The sequence below is a fragment of the Capsicum annuum genome, chromosome 1 (genome assembly GCF_002878395.1).
Source record: "Capsicum annuum cultivar UCD-10X-F1 chromosome 1, UCD10Xv1.1, whole genome shotgun sequence".
Classification (NCBI taxonomy): domain Eukaryota; kingdom Viridiplantae; phylum Streptophyta; class Magnoliopsida; order Solanales; family Solanaceae; genus Capsicum; species Capsicum annuum.
The window spans coordinates 38,911,121-38,923,611 of record NC_061111.1 but is presented as its reverse complement, the minus strand read 5'-3'; the positions used below and the strand labels follow the sequence as shown (position 1 = coordinate 38,923,611).

Sequence of the window (12,491 nt, the reverse complement as noted above, 5' to 3'; positions counted from 1 at the left end):
ACATAAAAAAGTTATGTTTTTCCCTTTGGTATTTTCAAATTGAATTTCTAATTTTTGTCAAATAAACTTTCTCCAAAAAGATAGATCTCATCCATCAATCATTTAACAAATCCAAATCCAAATCCGAAGCTGAAGCCGAAGCCGAGATGAGCAAGAGACGACGATGATGGTGTGAGGAATCTCTTATTTCTTGCCTCGCTTACCATATGGATTAAGTGTTCGTTATTTTAAACACTCACAAGTTCTCTTCTTTCATAATGTGGGAGAAAGAGTGAACTTTCCAATTTGGGAGTACACTTTTTAAATTGGTGTCTCCCTTCTCCACCATTTTTCATCTATTTTTCATTCACACTTTTTCATATACTTTGAACCCAATAATCCCCCACATGAATGGAAAATGTCTATTTTTTTCGTAAAATTTTTACGGACAAGTATGCGATCATTAAGAAAAAACTGATAGCATCTGGATAAATGGGTTTTCCTTTGAACTTTTCATAGTGAACATGCATCGGATGCACTCGGTGAATTGGTAGATTTGATATCTTTGAACCATCGAGGTTTAGTGTACACCTAGACAACATATATCACACAACCATCCTTTTATCATTTATGGTTCTCACGGTTTTGTTCTTTTCAGCCATGAACACGTTCCGGTTTTATGAGAGCTTAGAAAATAGGCCTTTACTAACATTCTCCTTGAAGCGGCTTCCACTTCGCCCTCACATAGGTAATTTCTAAATGTTCAATCCTATAGATTGAATTATTTGGTCAAATCTGCCAAATTTAGATAATCATTAAAAGACTTTTCACCTTAAGTCTTATCCTTATTTACTGAACATTGTCTACATCATGAGAATGGGTTGGGTAATTGACAATGTTGAAACTGTCAGACACAACTTTGTTTGATCTCCTTGAACCTAGCTCTTGGGATCTCCACTCCGCTAGGTAGAGTTACCGTCATGCTGACTTGTCCTAGGTCTTAAACCCATTCCCTTAGATGTCCTTTCCACTCCTTCTCTAGATAGGCCTTTTATAAGTGGATCTAACACATTATCCTGACTTTACATAGTCAACAGTGATAATTTCACTAGAGAAAAGTTCCCTAACAGTATTATGTCTCCGTTGAATGTGACGAGATTTATCATTGTACATCATTCTTCCTGCCCTACCTATTTCCATTTGGCTATCACAGTGTATACATACTGGTTTGGGCCAATAAGAAATATCTTTCAAGAAATTTTGGAGCCATTCTGCTTCTTCACCGGCTTTATCCAATGTGATAAATTCAGATTCCATTGTAAAGCGAGCAATATAAGTCTGTTTGGATGATTTTCAAGAGACTGCTCCTCCACCGATAGTAAATACATATCCACTTGTAGATTTTACTTCGTTCGATCTGGTGATCCAATTTGCATCACTATATCCTTCAAGTATCGCAGGATATTTATTATAATGCAAGGCATAGTCTTGAGTGTATTTAAGATACTTTTCATTGCCATCCAATGAGTTTTGTTGGGATTACTTGTGTACCGACTCAATTTACTAATAGCGCATGCTATATCTAGTCGTGTACAATATATTTTATACATTAAACAGCCAAATACTCTTACGTACTCCAATTGTGAGTCACTTTTACCTTCATTTTTTCAAAGTGCAAAGCTTACATCCAAAGGAGTCTTAACAATACCGAATTCCATATACTTGAATTTGTCAAGTACCTTTTCGATATAATGAGACTATGACAATGCCAACCCTTGTGGAGTTGTATAGATTCTTATACCTAAGATCACATCCACAACTCCAAAGTCTTTCATATCGAACTTACTTTCAAGCATTTGTTTCATTGCATTTATGTCTGAAATGTCTCTACTGATGATCAATATATCATCTACATATAAACAAACAATGACTTGGTGATTCGGAGTGTCTTTAATGTAAACACATTTATCACATTCATTTATCTTGAACCCATTTGCCAACATGGTTTGGTCAAACTTCGCATGCGATTGTTTGGGTGCTTGCTTTAGTCCATACAATGACTTAATAAGTTTACACACCTTATTCTCTTTTTTTGGAATCACAAGACTCTCAGGTTGTTCCATGTAAATTTCTTCCTTCAATTCTCCAATTAGGAATGCGGTTTTCATATCCATTTAATGGATTTCAAGACCATATACTGCCGCCAAGGCAATTAACATTCGAATTGATGTTATCCTTGTTACTAGCGAGTATGTATCAAAGTAATCAAGGCCTTCTTTTTACTTGAAGCCTTTTACTACAAGTCTTGCCTTGTATTTGTCAATAGTACCATCCGTTTTCATTTTCTTTTTGAAGATCCATTTAGGACCTAAAGGTTTATTTTCTGGAGGAAGATCAACCAATTCCCACGTATGGTTTCTCAAAATTGAATCAATCTCACTATTGACTGCCTCTTTCTAAAAAGATGAGTCTGACGACGACATCGCTTCTTTAAATGTTTGAGGCTCATTTTCTAAGAGAAATATTACAAAATCTGATCCAAATATAGTAGAAGTTCTTTGACGTGTACTACCTATTGGATTCTCTTCATTATGTCTCACTTGGTTTATCTCAAGGTCGTTTAGACCCTCCACTAGACTGTTCATGTCTAGTTTTATACAGGTAAATATTTTCAAAGAATTCAGCATTATCTGATTCAATTATCGTATTTTTATTTATATTCGGATGTTTGAATCTATGAATCAAAAATTGACATGCTTTACTGTTTTTATCATATCCTATGAACACGCAGTCCATAGTCTTAGATCCTATCTTAACCCTCTTAGGCATAGGAACTTGGATCTTTGCTAGACACCCCCACACTTTGAAATATTTCAAGTTGGATTTCCTTCCTTTTCATTATTAAAAGAAATTAATTGTGTATTACTATGGGGAACTCTATTGAGTATACAATTGGCTGTAAGGATAGACTCCCCCCATAAATTTTGCAGTAAACCAAAACTTATAAGCAAGACATTCGGTTTTTCCTTTTCGCAATTTCGTTAGATTGAGGTGAATACGGGGCCATAGTTTGATGGACAATTCCATTCTCTACACATATTTCGGCGAAGGGAAATTCATATTCTCCGTCGCTATCACTTCTTATCATTTTTATCTTTTTCTCTAAATGATTTTCTACTTTAGTTTTGTATTGCCTAAATGCATCTATCGCTTTATCCTTACTATTTAGCAAGTAGACATAAAAATATCTAGTGTAATCGTCAATAAAAGTTATGAAATACTTTTTCCCACCACGTGATGGTGTTGACTTCATATCACAAATGTCAGTGTGTACTAAGTCTAAAGAATTGGAATTCCTTTCAACGGACTTATAAGGATGCTTTGCATACTTTGATTCTACACACATTTGACACTTTGATTTATTGCACTCAAAGTTTGACAAAACTTCTAAGTTAATCAATTTTCGTAATGTTTTGTAATTAACATGGCCTAAACATTCATGCTATAAATTATAAGACTCAAGCAAGTAAGAAGAATTTGAACTTTTATTTATTTCAACATTCATTATATTCATTTTATAAAGGCCCTCGGTGAGATAGCCTTTTCCTACATACACTTCTCCTTTGCTAATTATAATTTTTTCAAAAATGGTTACACATTTGAATCCGTTCTTGTCTAGAAGTGAAACAGAAATCAAGTTCCTACGTATTTCTAGAACGTACAAGATATTGTTAAGTGTCAAGACCTTTTCTGAAGTCATTTTCAAGCCCACTTTTTCTGTTCCTTCTACCTTAGACATAGTGGAGATAGCCATGTAGATCATTTCTTCCACTTGAGCCGGAGCAAATGGTGAAAACAACTCTTTGTTGGCACAAACATGGTGGGTGGCACTAGAATCCATCCACCACTCGCGAGGATTCCCCACCAAGTTGCATTCTGAAAACATAGCACACAGATCATCACATTCCTTATTGGATTCAATCATATTTGCTTGGTCCTTTTTCTTGCCTTTCTTAGGATTCCCCACAGTTGAAGAACTTTGCCTTGAATTTCTTCTTGGGTAGATGGCTTCTTTGTTCAGCTTTCTTTCTTTTCTTAGAATTATTTTGGTCATCTTCTACAATATGTGCTACATTAATTATAGAATTCCCTTTTGACCTTCTCTCGGCAGTCTTATTATCCTCTTTAATATGTAGTCATACAATAATATTTTTGACAGTCATCTCCTTGCGTTTGTACTTCAAGTAGTTTTTGAAGTCTTTCCACATAGGTGGTAGCTTCTTAATGATCGCTGCTACTTGAAATGCTTCATTCACAGTCAAACCTCCAAAATAGTTTATGTGAGTACTCAGATCATTTTCAATTTATTCAACTAAGGTGTTTTTCAAAAATATACCTTCTGCTAGGAGATCGTGAATGATTACTTGCAATTGCTGCACTTGAGAGACAACCAATTTACTATCTATCATTTTAAAGTCCAAGAACCTTGCAACATACAATTTCTTAATTCCCGCATCCTCTGTCTTGTATTTTCGTTCTAGTGCCCCCCACAATTCCTTCGATGTCTTAGTTCAACTGTAAACATTGTAGAGGTCGTCTTGGAGACCACTCAATATATAATTCCTGCAAAGGAAGTCCGAGGATTTCCAAGCTTCTACAATCATGAAATTCTCTTTGTCCGAGGTTCCCTCGGGCACCTCAGGAGCATCCTTAGTAGCGAACCTTTGAAGGCATAGAGTGGTGAGGTAAAAGAATATCTTTTGTTGCCATCGCTTAAAGTCAATGTCCGCAATTTTTTTGGGTTTCTCCGTAGGTGCCATTGGTTGCGGAGTATTTCCTCGACTTGTTGAGGCAATACTAGTTGCCCCCACAGTCGTAGCCGCATCTTGCATTTGACTTTCGTTAGTCATTTTTTCTGTTACCACAAGACAATAAAATTTAGTATTTTCAGAATACTACTTATAAAGTCAAGCAACTTTAAACTCTTTTTCTTGTTTCTAGTTAACGATGAAGTTTTTATGACTTTCAATCGTCAACCGAATGATCTTTAACTTATGATGAAGATTTTATGACTTCGAATCACTAGTTAAGTTCAAACGGAGTAGAAAGCTTAAAACTTTAATCTCCAAAAATAAGCAATACAGATTCTGCAAGAAAAAAATTTATTCCATAAGATTGTTATCTTATATGTATTTTCGGGTATAAGAATCTGTATAATTGCAACACCAACTTCAATAATAGTTCATGTATAAACAAGAACACTTATGAAGTTCTGTAACACCTTCAACACTAAATTATGAATAATCTATCTAAGAAGTGTGTTAAGATTCAGAAAAGAGATGAAACAGAATTTAAGACCAAGTCCTCCGAATTCACGGAGTGTCCTTAAGTAATAATTTCCCTCACTATATCCGAGGTTTTGAAATTTTCCTCCCAGGATAAAATGACCTCCAATCCGAACAATAGCGGTACCTCAAATTGTTGGATTCAGCGAACTCACCCAACGGTTTGATAGATCACATAGAAAGTTTTTCAAAACAAGAAGAGAATTTGTATTTCAGAAAATTCGTTCCTAAACCTGTGGATGAAAGCAGGTTTTTATAGCCAACATGTGCCTCTTCTGAAAAGTGGCAATGATTTACTTAAAAGGTGTGACCTTTTTGGAAAAGGTATGTCTGTTCGTCCAAAGAATATGTCTTTTCCGAACCAGCATACCATTTCATGAATCAGTGTGTTATTTTGTTGAAGGGTTGCATCTCTTCATTTCAGCACTCTATTGTTTCGAAACACTATTTCGGAATCTGCATGCGTGCATATAAATGGAGTATCAAAACATAGAAAAAAGTTGTGTTTTTCCCTTTGGTATTTTCGAACTGAATTTATGAATTTTTGTCAAATAAACTTTGTCCAGAAAGATAGAATAGATCTCATCGATCAACCACTTGACAAATCCAAATCCAAAGCCAAAGACAACAGCACAAGGCATCTCTTATTTCTTGCCTCACTTACCATGTGAAGTAAGTGTTCCTTATTTTAAACACTCACAAGTTCTCTTCTTCCACCAATGTGGGAGAAAGAGTGAACTTTCCAATTTGGAAGTACACTTTCTAAATTGGTATCTCTCTTCTTCATCATTTTTCCTCCATTTTTCATTCACTCTTTTTTCATATACTTTGAACCCAACAAAGTGTTTTCCTTCAACAACAAGAAGTTGCTATATATAAGTAGTCATTAAAATGATTATACAAGCTAAGTAATTAACTAAGCAATTGATAAAACAAGTTTATATGTAATTAATAATTATTGATTAACTTGATGCAAACATCTGGCAGAAAGTAGCCCTTCAACAAGAAGTTGCTATTATATAAACAAACATTTGACAAATAACATGAAAAACAAACAATTGGAAACGCTCTAACTAATCAGCTAGCAGCACAATTAGTGCCAAATCCAATTCTTCCCCCATCCAAATCATAAAACACATTGAATCCACGCTGTTGAACGATACCAATAATGCCATTGTTATCTGTTGCAGCAAAAGCCAAACAACTTACTGTATCACTATTCTTCCATATTGCTCCCCTCTTTGACAAAGTCACATCAATAGTACTTTCTTGCCCAAAATGGAATTTAATCTCTGGTAACAAAAATTGTTCAACACCCACTAAGCTATAGCAAGTATCCAGGAGCTCTGAAGGGTCTTGTTCTAACAATGTATAACTCGACATGAACTGCCTAAAAGCATCACGAAACACAGTGTATACCTCTTCTGGCAATCGAGTGATGACAGTTCCACTGTCTATAATTGTCCCTCGAGACGTGGATTCAGTCCATGGAACATTAAGTTTGTTTCCATCTACACTTATATCAACTAAATCAATATAGTATTTTTCTTGATCGTCCCCTTGAACCAATGGTACAAATTGGTTCGAACAAGTGTTAGATTTTGCTCCGGCTTTATCCCCAAAATGTAGATCCCCGTTACCACTATTTTCTGGGACAAAATAGCTAAACATTTGCATTGATGTACCACTTTGAGATGCCAAAGAGAAGTCTCCTTTGCCAAGTCCAAGAAATCCAGCTGCATCAACAAAATTTTCGCCATCGTGATCAATGTTTACTTGGCCACAACCAAATTGGAAGTTCGCTATGTTACCAAGATCATCTATATTGAGAGTATCACATCCCCAAATGCCTCTTATAAAGGAGTTATCACCATAAGTGACATGAAAAGGATTCCGTAATGTACCCTGGCACGAGGATTTGGAAGGATCATATGGAGGATCGTTTGATGTACAACCTTCGGTACAAGATTGGCAACGTACCCAAGTCCAACGGCTACCAGTGTCCACAATTAAATTATAATCTTGTGGTGGTGTGCCAAGACTTATCTTTACAGTAAATGGCCCATAATCAGAATTAATTGCATCATACCCATTATCAGAAAGACGGTAACTATAGCTATGTCGATTTTGTTTCTTATTGATTGAATGAACTCTAGCTTGATTCCTGTTTAGAAGTTTTCTAGATGGTGGAGTTTCCGTTCGATTAGCATTTGGGGAGCAAGGTTCAAATCTAGAAACTCTTTCCAACCTATGCGGTCCAATTACTAGACCTATATAAAACCATAATAATTCCGTAAGCACTATGAAAACAAATACACTAGATGAATTAGGCAAATATTGCTACAGTTTCAAAATTTATGTTTCGGAAGAGGGGTGGATCAAAATTACAAAAGAGAATATAAATTGGATTACAAAAATGACTAGAAAACGAGAATGAAAAATATCATTAATAATACCCATAAAGTGGTAAAATGTAACTAAAAATTGGCTATTTTTTCATTACACTTTAAAACGATGGCTGAACATTAAAAAGCGGATCAAAAAGTGATCAGTTATTATATAGATTTTATTTTATGTCATACTAAATTTTAGATGATAATATTTTATATAGTTAAATTACACTTTTAAATTTTTAGTTTCTTTTCCGTAGCAATACAGTTAGCCTAAAATTTTAAATATTTTTAACATGTTATGTACGATTACTCAGAAATAAAGTCAAGACGATATCATGCATACTTGCATCACATTTTGGCAAAAATTTTCTAGTCGTTTTTACTATTTAAAAGGCGATGAATCAATTTCAAATCACCCTTTCATGGGTTTTATCCAAGTTCAAGCAATCTTTCTTGGACTGAAATTGAGTTTTAAAAGCAGCTAGAAGCTAAGAGAGATCTATCTCACTGTTCTATGTTAAGAATTGGTCACCAACTCAATTAATATCCAAGACATTTCATACACGAGCCTAATTTCTCCGGTCGGACCTGTAACTCCATTGTATCATGACATTCATATGAACATATTATGAAGTTGTAGGTTACTATAAAATCATGACACACAGAGTGATGGAGCCAGAACTTTTATTAAAAGGGTAGGCGTCAATATGTAATTGCATATATTTCTATCTAGCAGTGGGATTTTTCAATGAAGGGCTGTTGATTAAACGGGTAGGCGTCAATATGTAATTGCATATATTTCTATCTAGCAGTGTGATTTTTTGATGAAGGGCTGTCGATTAACACCGTTAAAGTACATGTAGCTCCGCCACAGGTCGCATATGTATGTAGACATGCAAATTAAATGGGAAGAATTTAATTACCTGGGCTACTAGATCTGTGGCAGTTGGATTTTGGTTCCACCTGAGAGTGAGAGTGAGTTAGTGTTTCTCCAAGAATAGGCATTATAACTATTAGGTAATACATGACTAAAAACAAGCATATTGTAGGAGTGTGTGTATACATCCAAGCCATAAATATTTCTGTAGAGTGAAAGTACTCAAAACAGATTTCCCTTTTTTTTTTGTGCTTCTTAGCTCCTTTAATTTGTTTATAGCATCAACCAAGATTTCAATGCTAAAGGAGGAAGACTTAAAAGTCTTTGATATTCTTCTTTCTTCTTTTTCTTTCACTAATACTTTTAGTCTCACCCGTTATTGACCAATAATTGTCAAGGTGGGGATTTCTTTGGAAGATTTCTAAGATTTTTGTATATTTTAAAATTAGATTATTTGTGATGTACAATGAAGATTCTGACTGTGTTAATTTCTATCCATAAGATTAAAGAAATTGATAGCATCTCAATTTACATATAAAAGTAGTAATAAATTGACATAGACCAATCTATCATTTGATGCAATTGAATCTATATATATCTGTCGATTTTTAAGTTGTTTCATCATTAACTATGTACAATTTATTGAAATATATAAAATGATAATCTTTCTAATTATCCTTAGTTTATGGCTTTATGCCTTCAACATTCTCTTTAAAAAGAAAAAAATAGAGTGAAGGACTAAAGGGTTAAAAACACACTTAAATTATCTCTTTTTTAATTTTTATATCTTAATTATTTGAATGTGTGAGTTTTCTATATGAATTATCACTTATTGATTAGTAAACCACACCTAGACGTTGACTAGATCAAATGTTTGTCTATAAATGCTTTCAAGCGTGTTAGACCATAAAATCTTCGTCAACATGATATATATAATGATTCTATTAGTTGATTACGCAGTGGAAGCTATTGTGTTTGAAACCAGGACAAAATTGTAGCTTAATAGTGGAAAACAAGCAGGAAGATATTGATTCCACGACGGACACACAACAGAGAAGGTGGAAAAGAAAATGTCAGATGTGATGGAGAATAAATTAATACACAAACTGATAATTTATAACCTTTAACTTAAATTGTTAACCTCACAATAATTTATTTAACTTTTGCGACTGTGGAATTATTTTTTACGTGGAGTGTCACGTGGCAGAATTATTGAACAAAACTAATAGAGAATATAATACACACGCCATCAGAAAAGGATAAAAATAACACCTAAAACTAAAATCATTTTTACAAAACTAGCACCTAAATTTAAAAACCTAATAAATAATCATTAAGGAATGGGCGCACGTATCCCCCTCAATTCAACATCACAATTTGGCCCATTCCGTTTTGTGTACTGGACCGACTTTTCATCTTTAATGGACTCATTTTTTTTTGGCTCTTTTTTTTTTTTTAAAACTAAAAATTACACAAATACACAACTTATGTTTTCAATATTACACAAAATTCCAACTCTCTAAACATATTACAAAAATCCCAACATATACACAGAATGCTAAGTATATATGACCTATGTTATGTATATTAATATGGAGAGAGAGTAAAGTAATTTAAAAAGTGGGAGAGAGTGTAATTACTTCCAAAAGGACTGATATTTATGTTATTTATACTTTTTAATAATCAAAATTTAGTCCATTTCACTTTCAAAAGTCAATGTAGACGTTGAACAATTGAACTAAACTTTTAGGTAGATTTATGAGTTTTATTCTAAATCATTTACATGACAATAGTTAGATTTATAAGTTTTATTCTAAATCATTTACATGAAAATCTTTTTTAAGTGCTATATATATATATATATATATGTATGTATGTATGTATGTATGTATGTATATATATATATATATATAAATTCTACTCATTTTTGAAAGATTGTACTCTTTTTTATTTTTTTAAACAATCGAGTAATTGCTTCTTTTTTTTTAATTATTTTGCATTCATCAACATTATTAAAATAACATACTATTTGTTTTGTTTAGTTTTACTTATTTATACAATAAAATACAATATCATATACTTTTAATATAATAAAATTGTTAAAGATATATATTTATATATATAATAATGATACAGTTTCTATACATATACATATTCTATATAATAATTATAGCATTTTTATACATATTCTACACAATTTTTAACTACGATTATTATTTAGATACACATTTTATACGACTCTATATAATTTCTACATGCATTTTAAAAATGTATCAATCTAGTATAAGAGAGTATCAATTGAGTATATGGACACTGCAAGTGTATCAATGTAGTATAAAAGTATATTAATGTGGTATAAAAGAGTATCAATTGAGTATAGGGCTGCATGTGCTTGCATAGAATTTCTTTTCTCTTTTTTAAAAAGTGTATCAATTTAGTATAAAAGTGTATCAATTTGATATAAAAGTGTATCAATTAAGTATAGAGACGGCATGAGCCCAATTGGGCCAAATGACTAATAAAGGAAATTAAAAATAATCGACTGACTACAGTTGTTCATCTTTTCAAATTGTGGCCATTTTTTTAAAAAATGGCCGACCCATGTCATTTTAGGTGATAGTTCAAAAAGGAAGTCACAATCTCCATAGTTTGGGTATAAAATTAAAATAAGAAAAAGATAGTTTAGATGTATTTTTTATCCTTAACAAAAATATACTATATGAACAGAAGTAAAAACCTCTTAACATTTCGACATTGATAAACTCTTTGATTGAATATAATCTCTAGAGTAATTAAGAACCTTACATTTCATATACTATTCCTCCATCTCGGTTTTTAGTTGACCCCAGGGGCGGACCCACATTATGTCAAATGGGTTCAATTGAACCCACTTCGTGCGGAATTTCTTATTTAGCCAGCGAAAATTATTTTTATTTAGATTACAAATACTCATTTGAACCCACACTAGACAAAGTCTGGCTGCAACACAACGGTTGAATGGGTTTAAGTTTATGACCCGCACATGGGTTAGATTCAGGGGCAGATTTACGTTATTCGGTGGAGGTTCTCGGGAACCTCCACCCCCTACCGTAAAACTTATAATTACATTAGAAAAATTCTCAATGATTTTAAATATTAACAAGTAGGAACTCATAACAAAAATAATAGGATAACTTAGTGGTAGGAGGGGCATACTTGAGATGTATGTCATGCTGCTCTTGGTCATGAGTTCGAATCTCTGTGGAGTTTTTTTTTTCTTTTTTTTTTTTTTTAACTTTTTCAGCTTTATTTATTTTATTGGGAACCCACAAGTTTGAAATCTTAGATCCGCCTCTAGTTAGATTCCCATCAACTGCCTTTTGATGGTTACAATTTTACTCAATTTTGCTGAGTATGAGTACCACATATGATAGGACCAAATTGGTTGAATATTATGCTCATATCACACATGGTAAGGCCAAATTAGCTATATTATCGAAAATATTAGATCATATTAATTATTCGATGTCAGTGTAGTGTAACTATAAATTTTATCACTTCTAGTTTCTTTCTCTTTTTCTTTTTCAATTTGTATATTTTATTTTTTATACTCAAATTCAATAAAAATCTAAAATCTACTATACTTCAAATAAAATTTAAATTTTTATTAATTGAATTTTGACACACACACACACACACACATTTTTTTTTCTATTTAAATATATATATATATATATATATATATTTTAATAGTTTTTAGCTAAAACATGCAACTATACATATATATATTTTGTTAGTCTACTTTGATTTTAGTTTTTAAAAATATATCTTCATTTTGCATATTTTTAATTTATTTCCATCTTTGTTAAATAAAAAAAAAGTCGAGTGTTGTTTTATTTTTAAAAATAAATCATATTT

The 12,491-nt window shown here is 32.7% G+C and overlaps 1 protein-coding gene across 1 annotated transcript; it reads right to left on the bottom strand.

Moving 5' to 3' along the window:
* Positions 1 to 6,267: 6,267 nt before the first annotated feature.
* On the bottom strand, positions 6,268 to 8,978 carry LOC107872112 (aspartyl protease family protein At5g10770). The gene is made up of 2 exons (XM_016718907.2): positions 8,641 to 8,978; positions 6,268 to 7,594 (listed from the first exon to the last, which is right to left on the bottom strand). Exons 1-2 carry the CDS (start codon positions 8,789 to 8,791, stop codon positions 6,402 to 6,404), a joined length of 1,344 nt encoding a protein of 447 aa, XP_016574393.1. The 5' UTR covers positions 8,792 to 8,978; the 3' UTR covers positions 6,268 to 6,401.
* Positions 8,979 to 12,491: the final 3,513 nt, after the last annotated feature.

Coding starts and splice junctions, on each gene's coding strand:
- LOC107872112 (XM_016718907.2), bottom strand. CDS start 8,791: ATGGCTTGGATGTATACACACACTCCTACAATATGCTTGTTTTTAGTC. Junction 7,595..8,640: donor CCACAGATCTAGTAGCCCAG/GTAATTAAATTC, acceptor GGTTTTATATAG/GTCTAGTAATTGGACCGCAT.